At 46.0% G+C, this 20,052-nt stretch overlaps 1 protein-coding gene across 1 annotated transcript; it reads right to left on the bottom strand.

Moving 5' to 3' along the window:
• Positions 1-1,696: 1,696 nt before the first annotated feature.
• Positions 1,697-2,928, bottom strand: LOC122939893 (microtubule-associated serine/threonine-protein kinase 3-like). The gene is made up of 3 exons (XM_044296085.1): positions 2,570-2,928; positions 2,139-2,258; positions 1,697-1,938 (listed from the first exon to the last, which is right to left on the bottom strand). Exons 1-3 carry the CDS (start codon positions 2,752-2,754, stop codon positions 1,896-1,898), a joined length of 348 nt encoding a protein of 115 aa, XP_044152020.1. The 5' UTR covers positions 2,755-2,928; the 3' UTR covers positions 1,697-1,895.
• Positions 2,929-20,052: the final 17,124 nt, after the last annotated feature.

Below are 20,052 nucleotides of genomic sequence, written 5' to 3'. Positions count from 1 at the left end.
GTATGCCTCACCACGTAATCCGACAGCACCAGCCCCACTCTGCTGCTCTTGAAGCGGATCCTGCGCAACCTGCGGTCTAGCGACACAGGGCTGGGTACGCCTGGTGCTATCAGGGACCTCAGCCTCCTCGTCCGAACTTTGGGTCAGACTGCCACTGCTTTCTACAGGTTCGTATTCTGACCCGCTAGATTCATCAGATGAGGGTTCCCATTCCTCATCTGACTGGGTCAGAAGCCTGTAGGCCTCTTCAGAAGAATACCCCCTGTTTGACATTTGGGCAACTAAATTTAGGGGTATTTCCTGAGACTACCCAAGAACAAAAGCAAGCCTGTCTTACAAATGGGAGGCTAGCGAAGTACCGGAGGCCGCTGCGGTTGATAAAAAATATCAAAACTGATTTTTTTATCGCCGCAGCGCGTGTAAAGTGAATGTGCAGTGATCAAAAAAAAATATTGTTTGTCACTGCGGTGGGGCGGGCGTGGGTGAACGCACGTGTGGGCGACCGATCAGGCCTGATCGGGCAAACACTGCGTTTTGGGTGGAGGGCGAACTAAAGTGACACTAATACAATTATAGATCTGACCGTGATCAGTTTTGATCACTTCCAGATACTATAAAAGTACAAATGCTGATTAGCGAATAACTGACTGCGGTGCGGTGGGTTGGGCGCTAACTGATCCCTAAACTACCTAACCAAGGGGCCTAAACTATACCTTAAACCTAACGTTCAATACCAGTGAAAAAAAAAAGTGACAGTTTGCACTGATCACTTTTTTCCTTTCATTAGTGATTGACAGGGGTGATCAAAGGGTTAATTGGGGTTCAGGGGGGTGATCTGGGGCTAGTATGTGGTGTTTGGTGTACTCACTGTGTAGCCTGCTCCTCTGCTGGAACCAACCGACGTCATCTGTTATACAGAAAAACAATGTTACCAGCAAGTAGTGGAAGTGGGAAATATTAATGACTCTTTACAATCTACAGAGGTTTATATCCAAAAATGGCCCCTCAAACTGAGTTAGGATATGCTGGCACCTGATGGTTTACGCAGAGTTGCCAGAATTTCTGAACAGCTCCTGGGAGTGATCATGATTAGTGAGGTCTCTGTAGCTGGATCACTACGGATCAGCTTTGGCAATGGCTATTCTAATAATTTATTCTAATACTTAAAGGGGTTATCCCATCTTAGACAATGAGGGCATATCGCTAGGATATGCCCCCATTGTCTGATAGGTGCAGGTCCCACCTCTGGGACCCGCACCTACAATGAGAACGGAGCCGGGGAGAGTTGTGGCTGGAGGACCCTGGGTTTCCCAGGGTCCGTCCACCACCAGGCACAGCTCCCCGCCTCTCCCATTGAAGTGAATGGGAGCGCACCGCGCATGCGCGGCCAACGCTCCCATTCATTTCTATGGGGCCGACGGAAATAGCCGAGCCAGCGCTCGGCTATTTTCGACGGCTCCATAGAAATGAACAGAGGGCGTCTGCGCAAGTGCAGCGCGCCCTCCTCCACTTTCTCTGCTCCGTTCTCCTTGTAGGTGCGGGTCCCAGCGGTGGGACCCGCACCTATCAGACAATGGGGGCATATCCTAGCGATATGCCCCCATTGTCTAAGATGGGATAACCCCTTTAATTACTTCAGATCAACTGAATTTATGGTTGGTTTATTTCTTATAGATGCTAATCTTCAACAGTCATCTATCAGATTGATATAGTTATCCTTTGTGACATTAGACAAATGGGATATATACTGTATTAATAATACTTTTACTAACCCTTGATCACAGCATTGAACACCTTCTTCTTGGTGCTGCCAAAGAACGGAACAGATCCTACCCGGAATTCATGTAGGATGATACCTGTAGCCCACCAGTCAATGGGCCTCCCATAGCCTTCCATCAGGAATACTTCTGGGGCGATGTATTCAAGGGTACCAAAAACCTAGAAACAAATTAATGAATGAGATTGTCTCCAATCTAAATGATATATTATAATATCTGTTGCAAGGCAAAATAGCTTGTTGTTATCAAACACCAGGGGAGCTTGTGCCTCTATCCCCCTTTACCTGTAACACATGAACTGTATGCTACTAAAATGGAAATAGATAGAAATAAATCTAGACATATATCAGTAAAGCATACCTCATTATCAAGGAACTCTTTGGTGTCCTCCATTGGAGCCTTGTAGTTAATCTCACGAGGCCGAGTTTTGACAGTCCAAAATCGGTGACTTTGATATTACCTGATGGTGTTATCAGCAAGCTACGAACAATAGAGAAAGGGCTCAATCTTCAAGACATAATGCACAGACTGGAGAGTAACATACATTTACCCTCTTTGCCTTTCTAATACATTTCTATTCAGAACTGTGATTTCAGGTGTAATTGTTAGTGTGTATAGCCTGTGATGTAACTGTTCTACAAGAAGGTGAAAAAAGGTCTCCCATTCTCTTCTATGAAGAGCACCATTTGTTTAATTGCTGCATGTTACACCAAAGCTGGAATGTTTTCTAACTTCTCTATAGCTATATGCATTACAGTGAATAGGGGATCTGGTATGTAAGGGTCAATTACTTGTCAGGCTTCAGGTGTCTGTGCACCACACCGTGGCTATGGAGGTGTTCCAGAGCAAGAAAAATCTCTGCAAAGTACAAGCGGGCCAGGTTCATGGCAATGGGACCCCTGTATTGTATTGGAGTTCCGCAGTCTCCTAAATCAGAGAAGAGAAATATGATCAGTGCCATGACCAATATGGACATATTTTAGCATACCTTTCTTAGAGGTCAATGATTTCTCCAGATTCCAAATGAATGATGACCATGTCTTACCTCCTACATACTCCATGATCATACACAGGTGACGCTTACTCTCAAAGGAGAAGATCATGCTGACCACAAATGGAGACTCTGTGAGCATCAAGATGTCTCTTTCGAGAAAGGCCTGCTGTAGCTTGTACTCAATGAACAGGTCTCGCTTCTCTATTTTCTTCATAGCAAATACACGGTCGTTGTTTTTATGATGGACTAAGGTCTCGTTCACACAAAAGTTTTTTGCGTTCCGTCTACGGGACCATTCATTTAAAAAAACGGAATGTACTCTGTATGCATTCCGTAAAAAGATGTAACATGTCCTATTATTGCCTGCAAATCACGTTCCGTGGCTCCATTCAAGTCAATGGGTCTGCAAAAAAAAATGGAACACATACAGAATGTACTCCATATGTCTTCCATATCCGTTCCTTTTTTTTGGGAAACATATATTGAAAATGTTTTGCCCAGCCCAATTTTTTCTATGTAATTACTGTATATGCCATACCGAAAAAACGGAACCGGAAACACCACAGAAACAAAAAAACGGATTCATTAAAAAAGGCACGCAAAACACTGAAAAAGCCATATGGTTGTGTGAACGAGCTCTAAGTAAACAGCCCTAGAGAGGAGAAACAAGTTTTATTATAAAGTCTGATTTTCATTTGTTATGCTTCTGTTTGTTGTAGTCAGATACAGAAGTCTTGATGCCACTGTAAACCGAGAATAAGGCTCATCATAAAGCTCACCCATAAGCTCCACTGCTAATCAGTGCAGAGGTCTCAAAGTCCCTCTTACAAGGCTTTCTCCCCATGTCCAGGGATCTTGTCAAGTTCTAAAAGGGAAAAATAAATTAAATATGAACTTAGACGTTGCATGAAAATAAAAGTTTTAAATTCCACCAACTTTTCCCTTCTATAACATGTCACAATTACTATGCGATAGACATAAAGCAAAGGATAGTAAGGTGTGATGGGAGTTGTAGCATTCCTGATGCTGTAGAACCAAAGATTGAAAGCTATTGTCATAAGATAATATGAAGAATACAACGCCATCTATGATACTTACGCTGGCAGATTCATCGATCATTGATTGCCAGCTCAGATGTTTCTACAATAATTATGTTCTCTCTGATATGTCATAAGTACACAATACAATAGTACAAAGAATACAATTTACAAGTAGAAGGCTTATTCTGACTCAAATGATTGTTATAATAGCGGTTTATCCCTAGTGAGACCTCTATGCCTGGCCCGTATAAGCAGATATAATAACTGAGGACAATCCTTATCAGATAGCTTGAACTCGCCAACATTGAGTTTATCTGTGTAAGTTGCTTTATTCTGTAAGCCAGATAAGAGTACAGCAGAACAGATAGATTCCGGTATTGTGCGGTCAAAAGATGATTCTTTTGTAAGTGTACATGAGAATACATGTGTACCTGTGCAAATCTCTGGAGCAGTATGAAGAAACAGGAAGTGAGATACACAGAAGAAGGGGTGGAGCAAGGAAATGATCACCGATATCACGAATAGAAAAACAAGTGCAATACCAAAAACGCCCCTAGATGGGAGCATATAACCAAATATAGAATATATGAATGGTTCAATGAATTAAACTACATAGATTTAAAGAGGACCTTTCACTAATTTAAAAACTAACTATATCTGTGGGCAGAGCGGCGCCCAGGGGTTCCCCTGCACTTACTAGTATGTCTGGGCGCCGCTCCGTTCGCCCGGTATAGGCTCCGGTGTCTGCCGCTCCCTCTGTTGTACTGGACGGAGTTTTTGTATTAGGCGTGTCCCTTGCTGCAGCGCTGGCCAATCGCAGCGCACAGCTCATAGCCTGGGACTCCCAGAAGAGATAATATGCCTTTAAGAGTATATGCTGGCGCTCCGCTGCTCTAATGCGCTCTTTACTGTGCAAGTTAAGGAGCGCTATCACTTCGCCTTCTGAGGGTAACAGTTCTACTGTGGCAGGCGCAGCACTATGAAGTGCCTTTTGCACTGTGGCATTAGAAGAATTTTGGTATCTCTGACTTTTAGTCTAACCAGACTGTCTATTACTCTGTAATTCCTCTAGCGCCGTTCTATGGAAACAGTAGGTTTAAAGAGCACACCAAATGCTTGAAATAACTTTATTAACTTCAACTTTTCTTCATATATAACACTGCCCCCTCCGCAGAAGATAGTCCATGTACATAACACGTGTTGAAAAGATATCACAAAATGTCAGTATGCATAAGATGGTGGTTCAACTGTTCAATCTTGTCATTCAGCATAAAATGGTGGATATATTTCTCTCTTGAGTATCTGTACTCCCGCTTTAAGTTATTTAAGCACTTTATGATATCTCTGAGAGGTATATCTGAGGTCTAACTAATAGTTCACTTGCTGAATTTGGTCGTAATATGCAGTTAGCAGTAACTATTTGCAGATTGGTTGAGCATGATCTGGCATGGTTGTATGCAATTTGGATTGCAATATGGAATTTAAATTTCGATTGTGAACTTTGTAATTTGCAAATGGTGGAACTATTTTGGCCTCTTTGCTTCCATAAAACACAGCTTTTAGTGGAGTGAATGTCTGTTCAGCTTCTCTCTCTGGTGAATAATAATTTCTAGCAGCTCCTGCTAGGAAATTTCCCATACAGGCTGTGTGTGAGGCTGGCTGAGATTGGTCTAGACTCCTGCTGTGTGTGAGGCTGGCTGAGATTGGTCTAGACTCCTGCTGTGTGTGAGGCTGGCTGAGATTGGTCTAGACTCCTGCTGTGTGTGAGGCTGGCTGAGATTGGTCTAGACTCCTGCCCATCAACAACAGTTTAACTCTGTGCTTTCTGTTGTTTCTGCTGTGTCATTGAGCTTACCTCACATCCATATAATGAATCTTAAAGGCATATTATCTCTTCTGCTTCTGTTAACACAATATATATAACAGTTATATGACATCCAAACATGAAGTCACTGTAAATAACCCTGCTATTGTCTTTAACACACAAACATAGGAACTGTATTAAGGTTATTGGCAGGTCTAGCTGTATAAACTTATAAGCTGTATTAGCAACCTAGGACAGGTCTTAGCTGGTCAGCTACAAGCTGGTTTACTTTCTTAACTGTTTTTATGCCGTGGGGCAATTTTTTAAATGTGCTGGAATACCCCTTTAAAGGGAACCTGTCACCTGGATTTGGGGTATAGAGCTGAGGACATGGGTTGCTAGATGGCCGCTAGCACATCCGCAATACCCAGTCCCCATAGCTCTGTGTGCTTTTATTTTGTAAAAAAAAAAAAAACGATTTGATACATATGCAAATTAACCTGAGATGAGTCAGAGCTTGAAAAATATGACTCTTCTCTGGTCACACAAGTAAGATATGACTTTTATGTTAATTTGCATATGTATCAAATCGTTTTTTTTACACAATAAAAGCACACAGAGCTATGGGGACTGGGTATTGCTGATGTGCTAGCGGCCATCTAGCAACCCATGTCCTTAGCTCTATACCCAAAATCCGGATGACAGGTTCCCTTTAAACGGCTCTTGTCGGAGCTGTCTACAATCAGAGATGTTGCGTCAGGATGTTGGCTGTATACAGATAGGACAGGGACAGCTACTGTATGTAGCCTGATATGTCTATTAGTGGGAATACACTGCAAAATTAGGTGTATATTTACGTGCATATGTGAAAAGGGTTGAAACGGTTGCGCTTATATGGCCATAATAGAGGCAATCTGTGGACTTACCAACCCTCTGGTCTGTTGCTTTTTGTTCCCTCGTGCGTGTTGTCCTGTCATGTCTTTCATGCCTGTCCTGTTTATCCCCTCTTGTGGCAGTCTGTGGAGCAGAGTAGCATGGCTGTCGTGGTAGAGTGCTGCAGCATCTTGGCTGGCGTTATCTTATTTGTTGCAATGACAACAGCTATAATGTTGGTGTCTGTGTCAAGATCAGACTGATTATTCCCCCCTCCACCTTGTGATTGGCAGAAGGGACTCAGTCTGCATTGCCTGTGCACTGCCCTAGCACTGTACTGCATGCTTCATTGAACTAGCTGGGTCCGCAGTGCAGGGTGCAGGTGGAGTACCCCAGAACAGGGTACTTAAAATATGTTCTTGATTTTATGTTATTTAATTTGTTCATGTTTTGTATTATGCTTTGTATGTGTTCCCTAAAATTGGTCGTAGTTGGCACTGTTTAGTTAATGTCTTGGCAGAGGAAATTAGCTTTCCCCTCTGAAGAAGGAGCTTTCTACTTGTGATTGCATCAGCCACATTCAGCTCTGCCTGTCTTTCAGGGATAGTTTAGCTCCAGGAGAAACATAATTTCTGTTGAGAGAATACCCTGGAGAAAACATTCAAAGACTAGCAAGGTATAGCTGTTTATAGCTGATATAGAGACTTTGCTGCTTAAGGATTAACCGTGATTGTTACCTTTCACGCATATATAATAGATTGGCCAACCACTTGACTAATTGCATCCCTCAGTCTGGAAATTGTAGAGCTGATTGTGAAACTTTGCATGTGGATGGTTTATAGTCTCTGACGCCTACCATACTTTCTTGTTATGTGTGTGGGTGGTTTGTAGTCTAGGACACCTACCACATTTTTTGTGTGCCTGTGTTCATCTTGGAAAAGTTGTAAAGTGTTTATAAGGAGCCCAAAGTCTAATACTCCTATTATCATCATTGATGCCGTTTGCCTATATACCACTATGGGGTAGAGACTGCACTGTGAATTGCTTTGGAACGGTGCCTTGATATAATTGGATGTACTATAATCCCCATTCTGCACTTTAGTAAAGTGACTCCAGCACTATATGCCAGCCACAGTGCCTACACCTCCTACTTTCCACCTGCACCAAACTCATAACACCAAGGCCACCTCAAATACCATCAGGCTGGAGCTCCAACATCAAGGTGTGCCCTGAGGTAAGAAAGGGTGCACCCTTCTATCACTGCTGTGGTCCTAGGGAGCAACTGTGTGAGGATTGCCACTGTAATTAAGTAGTTGTCACGATAGGGAGTGGGGGAAACTCCCCACCGTCCAATGTCTGAAATTAGGAAAGCCACTATGCCTGGAAGCCAGGATAAGGTCACCACCTATCGCCACCCTCATCCTATCCCTGACCTCCTAACCACATGAGCGAACCCAGATGGTATGAGGGCTTATGTAACCTGGGCCCTACTGACCCTATCGATCCCTGCAATATGGAAGTCAGGAATAAGAGACGGCCGATTCATCCACGACACAGATAAATTGCAGTCTCCCACAGGCCTAGTAACAAGGAGCAGACAGCAAGCAACAACAGAACGGCAGGTAAGTGTCCTGTGGCCAGATGACCACAGACAACAGAATGACAAGATCACTTTCCAGAAGCCACAGCTCGCTGTCTTGTAGGTCCCCCTCTGGGGAACCCCAGGGGCCCCCTTCCAGTAGTAGTACAACAAATAGGACATATCTAGCAACCATGCTGGATCATCCACACCATAGACAAACCACACATGGAACAAAGATCAACCCGTAAGTGCAGCGCCACACAACAACAAAGGGTAGACATAGGCACAGACCTTGATGTTCCACAAGGACAGGGCAGCTGGAAATGCCCAGAAAGGAGCATTTCATCCAGCCCCAATAAAGGCTGAAGTGAATCTGACCTCAGGCTCTGAACACCAAGACTAAGAGGCCGCACCCAACTCCACCTAGCACACACATTAACCCCATGCTCACCAGAAGGGAAGGAAAATAGCCTTAAAGGGCTTCTGTCACCCCACTAAAGTGATTATTATTTTTTTTGGGCTAGTGAAATTAGTTATATTGCGATATATGACAATATAATTGTGTTACTTACTTTGATCCAGCAGTTTCTGCAAAAAACGAAGTTTTATAATATGTAAATTCGGTCTCTACCAGCAAGTAGGGCGGCTACTTGCTGGTAGCTGCTGCAGAAATCCGCCCCCTAGTCGTGTTGATTGACAGGGCCAGCCGGGATCTCCCCCTCCGGCCAGCCCTGTCGGCATTTCAAAAATCAGGCGCCTCTGTTGATTCGGCGCAGGCGCTCTGAGATGAGGCGCTCTTGCTGGTAGAGACCGAATTTACATATTATAAAACTTCGTTTTTTGCAGAAACTGCTGGATCAAAGTAAGTAACACAATTATATTGTCATATATTGCAATATAACTAATTTCACTAGCCCAAAAAAAATAATAATCACTTTAGTGGGGTGACAGAAGCCCTTTAAGGAGAAAGCGCATACACATGCATAAATAGCAACACTTTGCCACCAGCAACCAACATGCGCGGTGAAAGTGTCGTGGCGAACTACCACCAAGCCGTGACAGTAGTGCAGCCAGAGCCACTCCCATTCTCCACATTCTCTCCTCTGGGGCTTACCTGGGCTGTGGGATGTCAGGATCAGCACTCCAGACGATATCACGTAGGCTATGGCATTTTAGGCAGTGAGGTATCTGGACAGGTCGGTGCAGGGCTGGGGTGCTGTTCCTAAATTCCTGGTGTGAGACATCGTCCGCTGGGATGTTGAACTTCTGGAACATGCGGCCTATACCTGGAGGCTGTGGCCAGGTGGATAAGAGAGGCCCCCAGGCAGCTCAAAATCTATGGCACCCAGTTGTCAGCAGAAGGTAGGCAAGACGAATAGCCTGATGGTCAGGAGGCCAGAGATGGGGTCCTGGCAGGGCTCCACAGCAGAGGGTTGGCTGTAAATCGACAAAGGCCTAGAGGGTACTGAGACCAGACAGGCCACAGTCCGGAGAAAGCCTTATTTCTCGCTCATATCATTGGGGGACACAGGACCGTGGGTATAGCTTGCTGCTGCCACTAGGAGGCGACACTAGGCTGAAAACTGTTAGCTCCTCCCCTGCAGGCTATACCCCCTCCAGCCTGGAGAGAGCATTTCAGTTTTTAGCTTAGTGTCATAGGAGGTAGACCTCCTTGCTTAGCAGGGTGGCTCTTTTGGAAATTTTATTTTATTAGGGTTATGGGGCACAGATTCACATGGCATCTCTGTCTCCCTGGGAGGCTAGCCGGTGTCGGTTGTCCCACCGCCTTGCCCCCCCCCCCCCCCCCAAGAAGACAAGTGGACCAGGGCAGCCTTGCTCCCCTGCTTCCCACCAGCAATAGGGCCACCTACTCACCAGCCCTATACTGCCCGGACCCCTGATGCCTTCTGCCAGCGGTCATTGGGTGGCCCTGCTGGGACAACATCTAAGGGCGAATTCCACAGAAGACAGGTGAGTATTACACCCCCTCTCTCCCTCCCTTAGCTCCTCACACCTGTCTGCTGGGTAGCGATCTCCCTACCAGCGCCCTCAGATCCTCAGCGGCGGCACTGCGGGGGTTAATGTCAGCAGCATAGCGGCTCTGCTACTACAAGGAGAGCAGTCCGATATCTCCCTCTTCAGCGCTCTTCCTCCCCACTCCACTTAAGTCTCCAGGCATCTCCTGAGGCAACATGTCCAGTGGCATATTAACCCCTTACCGTCTCATGGCGGATCCTAGCATGCGAGCGGGTCGGAGCCTATTTTTGCGTGCGGGGGCGGAGACTATTTTCCCACCGCGGCACTCCAGAAGACCTCTCCAGTGCTCCCTTGCCACAAGGACACAGAACTTAGGACTTCTAATGGTAGGAGATCGCTACCCCCTCCAACATAGAGAAGCCACACAATGTCAGACCCAGCCAAGACCCCTCCCCAGGCACCCTGCAGGACCACTTATTATGCCTGCACTTCATGTTCTGTTAAAGGGCTTTGTCACCCCACTAAAATCTTTTTTTTTTTGGGGGGCTAGTTAAATTCCTTATACTGCGATATATGAAAATATAATGCTCTTACTTACTTTCCTTCAGCAGTTTCTTCTAAAAACTAACTTTTATAATATGTAAATTAGGTCTCTACCAGCAAGTAGGGCGTCTACTTGCTGGTAGCCGCCGCAAAAAACCGCCCCCTCGTCCTGTTGATTGACGGGGCCGGCCGCGATCTCCTCCGGCCGGCCCTGTCAGCATTTCAAAAATCGCGAGCCTGTGTTCATTCGGCGCAAGCGCTCTGAGATGAGGAGGCTCCCCTCCTCAGCACTCCCTCAGTGCGCCTGTGCCGATGACGTCTTCTCTTTCGGTGATTTACATATTATAAAAGTTCGTTTTTTAGAAGAAACTGCTGAAGGAAAGTAAGTAATTATAAGGAATTTAATTAGCCCCCCCCCCCCCCCAAAAAAAAAATTACTTTAGTGGGGTGACAGAAGCCCTTTAAATTCCCTCGTGGCCAGTCACTCTCTATGCTCTGCATGTCAGGCGGCCCCACAGAGCCATCCATCCATATTGTCACAACCCACAGGAGTTCAAGACCGCTCTGGCTGTGGAGAACCTGACTGGGCAAGGTCCCTGTCCCGGGCAGTAGAAGACCTCTCCAAAGTCTCTCATTCCACCTTTTCATTACTGGGTTGTTTGGTAGAGAGATCACCCACAGTGCAGCCCTCACCTTCGCAAGGCGCACAAACTAGGAGCAGGCTTACTAGCAAGCGTCCCAGATCAGGTCGTCATTCCTCTTCTGACGCCTCTGCATCCCCTCTCGGTTCCCGATCTCAGACGTCGTCCATTTTAGGTGACGCAGATGATGAGATTGCGAATTCCGATACGGAGATGGACCTGGAGCAGTCTTCGCAGATTGCGTCTATGGTAAATAGTCTGATTTCAGCTATAAGGGACACTTTCCAAGTTCAAGAGGAACTCCCCTCCACCAGCCACCAGGGAGTGTCGTTTTTGCGTACATAGCAGACCCCTTTTCTGTTGTTGTCGCAAAGGCTTGGGACCAGCCAGGTTTGCGCTTCATTGTCCCAAAGCGGTTAGACTTGCTCTACCGTTTTCCAACTGATTGTGTGGAAAGATGGGCCTCACCTCCGAAGGCAGACCTACCGGTCGCTCGCCTCGCAAAGAACACTACTATTCCAGTGGCGGATGGCTCCTCTCTTCAGGACCCAGTAGATCGGCACATTGACTCGCTATCGAAGTCGGTCTTTGCAGCCAGTGGTTCAGCCTTACGCCCGATCTTCGCATCGGCATGGGTAGCCAAGGCTGTTTCGGAGTGGGCCCTCCGTTTGAACCAAAACCTTGCGACCAATCTTCCTCCGGAGGAACTCCAGTCCTTGGCGGTACAAATTTCGCAGGCAGGAAAGTACCTCTGCGAAGCAGCTCTGGACGCGGGGACAATAGTCGCCCGTTCCTTGGCTCTCGTATCTATCCGCTGAGAACTGCGGCTTAAAGTCTGGTCGGCAGATTCATCCTCCAAACGTTCTCTTTCAAGACTTCCCTTTGCTGGGTCTCGACTCTTTGGTACCCGGCTAGATTATATTATTTCGGAAGCAACAGGGGGAAAAAGCACCCATTTACGTCAACCCAAGGCGAAACGTTCCTTTCGTCCTAGGGTCACATCTTCCCGTTATCAGTCCTTTCGTAGGTTTGCAGGCACTCGTCCGGCGGCCCCACCTGCATCTAGGCCACCCAGTCAGAACCAGCGAAAAGGCCCATCCTTCAAACCCCAGCCAGCATGGCGTCCGCGAGCGCAACAGCCTCGTTCCGCTCCCAGGAAACAGCCCTCAGCATGAAGGTGTGGCCCCACCCTTAAAGGTGGGGGGGTCGTCTCCTTTTTCAGGAAATGTGGCAAACTCATATATCGAGCGCTTGGGCACGAGAGGTAGTGACATCAGGATACAAGATAGAATTCAAATCTATCCCAACCAACCGTTTTTTCCTCTCCTAGCCGCCCAAGGATCCAGGTCGGGCGGCTGCTTTCTTTCAAGCAGTCCAGACCCTTATCATACGGGGGCATGATAATTCCGGTCCCCTTACACAAAAGATTTATGGGTTTCTATTCAAACCTTTTCGTAGTACCCAAAAAGGAAGGCGATGTTCACCCAGTGCTGGACCCAAGATAGTGAATCGCTTCCTCCGCATTCAACGGTTCAAGATGGAGTCACTCCGCTCCGTGATCGCCTCTTTGGTACAGGGAGAACTCATGGCATCGATAGACATCCAAGACGCCTACTTACACGTTCCCATCGCACCCGCTCATCGTTTTCTTCGTTTTGCCATTCATTCATGTCACTACCAGTTCGTCGCCCTGCCATTCGGCCTAGCGACAGCTCCGAGAGTGTTCACAAAGGTGCTTGCCCCCCTCCTGGGTCTCCTGCGCTCCAGGGGCATCACTCTCCTCCCGTATCTAGACGATATCTTGATCAAAGTCTCCCAATGCGAGGAGAGTCTTCAGATCACTTTGAGCACCCTGTCCCACTTCGGGTGGATAGTCAATCGGCGGACATCCTGCTTATCTCCCACCACACAAATCAGGTTTCTGGGCATGATATTAGACTCAGGTGCAGCCGTGGTACGCCTGCCATTGGACAAGAGCGTGGACATTCAGAGATCTATACGCATTTTACTCCAACGCCGCAATACGTCTATCCGCGATTGCTGGGCATGATGGTGGCCATTCCCTTCGCTCAATTTCACACGAGGTGTTTTCAACGAGCCATTTTGTCATCTTGGGACAAATCCCCAGATTCTCTGGATCGCCGCATCCGGCTGTCCCTCCAAATGCGTACAGCCCTCGGTTGTCTGCACATCTGTTGGGGGGAAATTCCTCCTTCCAGTGATATGGACGATCATTACAACAGATGCTAGCCTTCGCGGTTGGGGCGGAGTTCTCGCCACACGGACGGTCCAGGGTGTTTGGTCTCCATCGGAGTCCAAACTTCCCATCAACATACTGGAACTCCGGGCCATTTATCTCTCCCTTGTCCACTGGACTCCACTTCTGCAGGGTAGTCCGATCAGGGTGCAGTCGGACCCATCAACCACCAAGGCAGGAGTCTGCGAAGATTTTGCAGTGGACGGAGTCCTATGTTCCGATGATTTCGGCAGTCTTCATCCCGGGAGTGGACAACTGGACGGCAGACTTTCTCAGCCGGACAACAGTGGACCCGGGGGAGTGGTCCCTCCATCCGCAGGTGTTCGAGGCCATCTGTCTCAGGTGGGGACGTCCGGAAGTGGACGTGATGGCATCCAGGTTCAATCACAAGCTCCCGGGCTTCTTCTCTCGCGCAAGGGATCCAGCAGCACGCGGCGTGGACGCTCTCATGGCGCCTTGTCTTCCATCAGAGTTTAGATACGCTACGTTTAACGGTGTGGCTGTTGAAACGCAGAGGTTTTTCTGATGCGGTCATTCGAACTATGATTAGGGCCAGGAAACCTTCCTCTTCTAGGGTTTACTACCGGACCTGTAAATCCTTCTTGTGTTTCTGCGAGGAACAAGCTTTTCTTCCCAGGTGTTTTTCCCTTCCGACGGTTCTAGCGTGCCTTCAGTCGGGATTGGACCTGGGCATGGCTCTCAGTTCCCTCAAAGGGCAGGTCTCGGCCCTGTCCATTTTTTTTCCAACGTACTCTAACCGTCCTAGGTCCGGTCAAGACTTTCTTGCAAGGAGTAGCTCATACCGTTCCCCCATATCGGCCCCCATTACATTCTTGGGACCTAAACCTGGTTCTTGGTGCACTCCAGACAGCGCCGTTCGAACCTCTGAATGAAGTTTCCGTCCGTCTACTTTCCTGGAAAGTGGCCTTTTTAGTGGCCATTACCTCTATTCGTCGGGTTTCGGAACTGGCAGCTCTCTCCTAGAAGGAAGCCTTTTTGGTGTTTCACCAAGATAAGGTGGTTCTTCGTCCAGTGCCATCTTTTTTTACCAAAGGTTGTTTCTGCCTTTCATGTGAATGAGGACAGTTTTGCCCTCAGCCTTCTCATCCGCGGGAGGTCTCCTCCATCGTCTGGATGTAGTACGGGCTTTAAAGATCTGTCGGTGGTGGCCCCCTTTAGACGCACTGACGCTCTGTTCGTTATCTCAGAAGGCCCTCGTAAAGGTTTTGCGGCTTCAAAGGTGACTATTGCTCGGTGGATTCGCTCGGCCATTGCCGAGGCCTATCGTTCCAGGGACAAGGTTCCTCCACCTGGGATCACTGCTCACTCTACCAGAGCGGTTGGGGCTTCTTGGGCATACCTCCACCACGCTTTTGCGTCTCAGTTGTGTAAAGCAGCGACTTGGTCCTCTCTACACACCTTTACTGAATTTTACCAGGTGCATTCATTGGCCTCGGCGGATGCTTCTCTCGGCCACAGGGTTCTGCAGGCCGCAGTTCAGGGACTTCTATAGAGTTGGTTTGAGAGAATTTAGTTTCCCTCCCCGGGGACTGCTTTAGGACGTCCCACAATGATATGAGCGAGAAAATGAGATTTTTGTTAACTCACCTGTAAAATCTCTTTCTCACTTGATTCATTGGGGGACACAGCACCCACCTACATATTGTTGTGAGGCATATGGGGTTCCTGTTTTGTCTGTTGGGACCTTGTGTTTGGTTCGGTCTCATGACAGTGTACAGTTTTATGTTGATTCTTACTTTAATTTGGTCTCTCCTACTTCTGGAGCACAAACTGAAATACTCTCTCCAGGCTGGAGGGGGGTATAGCCTGCAGGGGAGGAGCTAACAGTTTTCAGCCTAGTGTCGCCTCCTAGTGTCAGCAGCAAGCTATACCCACGGTCCTGTGTCCCCCAATGAATCAAGCAAGAAAGAGATTTTACAGGCGAGTTCACAAAAATCTCATTTCTTAGCACCAAGATGTTCAGCCCCATGCAAGTCATCAAACTCATAGGCTGGGCCTATATTCAGCTCAGTTGGCGCAGGATGTTATTTGTGTAGATGCAGCTCAAGATCATTGCATCCTGCTTGTGTGTTGGCCTCACCCCCTTAATTTATTGATTTTTAATTTTGACCATAAATCACTAAACTAAATAGGTGATTTTAATTGTGATATACTGTCACGACCATGGTCTCGTTTGGTTGTTTCAACCACAGGTGAGGGCCGCTTGTATGTTGCCTCACTTGTGGTTGCCGCTGTCAACATGTTCTTATGATGTATGTGGCAGTATAGCAGCCTGAGCTGGTGCTAGGCAGCTTGCTGCAATGTGCATGCGGTTGCACCTGGCAACCTGTCTTTGTTAGGTGTGTCTTTTGTATGTCTGGTGTGCACAGGGTTTTAGTTATGTGTGCACTTTCCCCTTTTAGTGGCTTCCATCCCTTGCCTGGTGTAGGAAGGGTTAACTCCCTCTTTGTGTGAAAACTGTGTCTGTGTGGCTACATGGGCTATTTAGCCTCAGTTCAGAGCAGAGGTCTGAGGGGTACTCCAGGCATGTTCCTGGAGTCATCCTCCTGGTCTTCTACCATCTGCCAGTGAGGGCCACCCTTGTGGTCATAAATGTTATATGTGATGTTTAGTTGATGTTGCTTTTCTTTCTATGTTTTATGCAGCTATGGATATGGGTTCCTGTGTGTGTATGTGTGCACGGGATCCAGTCAGCAAGGCTGTGGCAGGTAGGTTTGGAACTAGTGTAGTTAACCTGCCATATCCATATGTCTGCTTGTGTTCCCCTTTTCCTTGCAGCTTGGCCAGTGAGACTCTTGTTCCCCCGTGCCTAGGAGGAACAGGTCGTCTTACCCTGCTCCTTGTTCCAGGGAAATCCTGAGGGCTAGAAGGGATTTTTAGGTTCCGGTGTATGAGCCCTCCCACCATCAGGGTTGGCTCATATGGTTATGAGTCAAGGTCAGATTAGGGATGCTATATGAGATGACCTGCTCCCTAATTCTGTCATCCTGGCCGAGCAGCCACTAACATCTTCTGGCATCGCACGGCTGAGGGTTTTCCCCATCCTCATCCGTGACATATACATGCTTGGGTTGAAAATGAAATTGCAACAAAAGTATTTCATTTTACTTTTGATTTTGCACACATGGGTTGAAGATGAAATGGCAAATAGGTACTGTATTTGCATTCTCAATTTTATGTTTTTAATTTTACCTTCCATACTTCTGTTATAATGACTTGTGCAAGAAATACCAGTTTGGTACTGTAGATGTTGGTTCACCTCACACATTGGTGACATATCGCTAAGATATGTCACCACTGTCAGGTATCTCTAGAATGTGGCCACCAAAGTCAAGTAGTGTGCACCACGCATTTGCAGCATACTCTCCATTAACTTCTATAGGAGTTCCGAAAAGAGCCAAGTGAGCAAGCTCGGCTATTTCAGAAACTCACATAAAAATTATTGGTGAACACACTGCTCAAGAGTGGCCACCTCATGTCTATGGGAGTTACGAAAATAGATGAGCTGGTGCTCAGCTATTTTTAAAACTCCTATAGAAGCGATTGGAGGGAGGCTTAACTTGTGCTGTGTAACCTCCTTTACTTTGGGGGTCTTGTTGTAGAGCTAAGTGCATGTCCCAGAGTTCTAGTGATATGCCATCAATGTGTAAGAAGGGCCAACCCCTTTAAATACTGGTCACTCATGCTTCAGTCGGCATAATCTGTTTATAATAATGAACACAAGATCAAGGACCTGAGGGAGGTAAGATTTGATTGCAATTTTCATAACTATGTTATAAACTGCTTTGGGAGAGGTGTTAGAACAGCATTGTAAGTGGCAGACAATATTTGTATCAACTACCTCTATTCAAGCTCAGTTTTTTGAATTTATAAAAAATAGCTTCTTTTCACCCTCTTTTGAACCAATCCTCCTGTGTGTCTAAAATGTGAACCTCGCTGTCATCAAATGAGTATCTTTTGCCAACAAAAGCCAGCCGAAGACACTTATGGCTGTATTTCATACATTGATTTATGGCCAAAGCCTCTGCTGATGAATTTAACAGTCACTGTACATTCAATAAACTTTGCAGAAATCAATAGTACAGATGAATATAAGTAACTATATAATATACCTTACCATATAAAAATGCCTTTTTATTTCTCTAGCAGATCATTCCTCCTGACCCTCCCTTCTTTATAGCCTTCTATGGACAGCATGTATGTGTGTGCACCTTCTCCCTCCTCCTCCCATCTCTATAGACTTCTACGGGAGGTATATCTGTCTCTCTGCCCTCTCCCCTCCTAAAAGATGCCTATGGGCCGCATGTAATCCGATAGTCTTGTTTCTGAAGATGGATTCAACAGGGAATATTAGCTTAGGAGGAGGGAAAAATAAAAATATTACAAAGTTTGTCATATTTACTTGTAGTACTAATATGTGCACTGTGTTGAAAGTCTAGTAATTATTTTAGTTGACATGAAGGAATGCCGATTATAGTGAATTCACAAGTAAGAGAGAGTTTACATCTCCATTTTATTTTCTAATTTTCTAAAATTATAGGATCCTGTAAAAAAAAAAAAAAAAAACCTGTTGCACATTTGGCATTTGTTTGAGCCATTTCCACCTCAGCTCCATTTTTTTTTTTAGGGCTCTTTCACACTTGCGTTCTTTTCTTCCGGCATAGAGTTCCGTCGTCAGGGCTCTATGCCGGAAGAATCCGGATCAGTTTTATCCTAATGCATTCTGAATGGAGAGAAATCCGTTCAGGATGCATCAGGATGTCTTCAGTTCAGGACCGGAACGTTTTTTGGCCGGAGAAAATACCGCAGCATGCTGCGCTTTTTGCTCCGGCCAAAAATCCTGAACACTTGCCGCAAGGCCGGATCCGGAATTAATGCCCATTGAAAGGCATTAATCCGGATTCGGCCTTAAGCTAAACGTCGTTTCGGCACATTGCCGGATCCGACGTTTATCTTTTTCTGAATGGTTACCATGGCTGCCGGGACGCTAAAGTCCTGGCAGCCATGGTAAAGTGTAGTGGGGAGCGGGGGAGCAGTATACTTATCGTCCGTGCGGCTCCCGGGGCGCTTCAGAGTGACGTCAGGGCGCCCCACGCGCATGGATGACGTGATCGTCATTCTGGAGCGCCCCGGGAGCCGCACGGACGGTAAGTATACTGCTCCCCCGCTCCCCACTACTACTATGTCAACCAGGACTTTAATAGCGTCCTGGCTGCCATAGTAACACTGAATGCATTTTGAAGACGGATCCGTCTTCAAATGCTTTCAGTTCACTTGTGTTTTTCCGGATCCGGAGTGTAATTCCGGCAAATGGAGTACACGCCGGATCCGGACAACACAAGTGTGAAAGAGCCCTGCTACATGGATTGTGTAAAAAAAAAAAAATGAAACTCTGATATGAACTTTCCATAAAAAAGTTTAGTTTTTTGCTCCTAGCATTTTTGTTAATTAGGTGGATTTTTTTGTCTTTTTAAAAATACAGCATGCATCTCTTGAAATTTTTTCGGGAGTTTTCAAATCCCCTCTACAGGGGAAAAGCGCCATGAAGAAAACATGTGGTAAGACACTGGGGTAGATTTACTATTGAAATTGCATCAGTTTTTCCACTTTTGCAAGCTATTTACCACTCACCCGGACAATCGGTGTGGCTTCGCTGAAAAGGGATGTGGTCTAAATTTGCTACATTTTGGCGCATTTTTATATGAAATAATATGCCAACCTATAGGTGGTGCAAACTTAGAGTACACATTTTTTGTGCCACACTGGCAAAATTCTGGGATTTACAATACTCAAAGGTCTATGTGCCAGAATAGTAAATTTGTCTAATATCAAGATTCCTATTCTTAGTGTAAAGTGAGACACTAGTAGTAAATCTGCCCCAATGGGTTCAAAAACCTCAAGAAAACAACGCCACTAAAACCCGTAGGAGCCAAACAAAAAGTGGCAGTACCTATTTTGCAGTTGTTTTTAACATGAACCAAGTGTAAGGACCCTTAAAATAACTGCACTGTATGAACAATGCTTTCAGTGTTCATATAACCATTCTCTCATCCTTCCAGCAACACACACATACCTCACAAAATGTCACAGAACACAGAGTATTAACAGCATTTTTATGTAGGAAAAACCCAGATGTCAGCATCAGGATGAAGAAAACAAATCAGTTACTTCCACAGTTAACATAGTCTTTCAAAGTCTTAATTTCAACATATACATCATTAATAATCCCAAGTGTATAAAAGACAAGTGACCAAAAAAAATAAAATAGGAAAACCAATAAATAACTCAGTGGATGAAATGTTGCGTTGGTTGTCGACACTTTTGGACCATTCAGGTAAATTAGTAACACTACAAAAAAAAAAAAAAACTAAACAGAACAAACAGAAAAGTAACAAAAACCATGAAAGCCATTGATATGAGGCCAGGAATAGCAGAACCACTTCCCTCACATTCAAGGAAATTCGTATAGTACACACAAAAAAAATATCCCCAGATTGATACAATTTTCATTTCATGTTTTTGTCTAATGGTATATGTGTGTG

The sequence above is a fragment of the Bufo gargarizans genome, chromosome 6, assembly GCF_014858855.1.
Source record: "Bufo gargarizans isolate SCDJY-AF-19 chromosome 6, ASM1485885v1, whole genome shotgun sequence".
NCBI lineage: Eukaryota > Metazoa > Chordata > Amphibia > Anura > Bufonidae > Bufo > Bufo gargarizans.
Note: the sequence above shows the minus strand (reverse complement) of the source record. Positions and strands in the feature narration are given on the sequence as shown.

Excerpts from the sequence above, each read along its gene's own strand:
- LOC122939893 (XM_044296085.1), bottom strand. The coding sequence starts at position 2,754 with ATGTCCATATTGGTCATGGCACTGATCATATTTCTCTTCTCTGATTTA. Across the intron at positions 2,259-2,569 it reads AGACACCTGAAGCCTGACAA|CTTGCTGATAACACCATCAG; the intron begins GTAATTGACCCT and ends TATTGTTCGTAG. Across the intron at positions 1,939-2,138 it reads AAGAGTTCCTTGATAATGAG|GTTTTTGGTACCCTTGAATA; the intron begins GTATGCTTTACT and ends ATTTGTTTCTAG.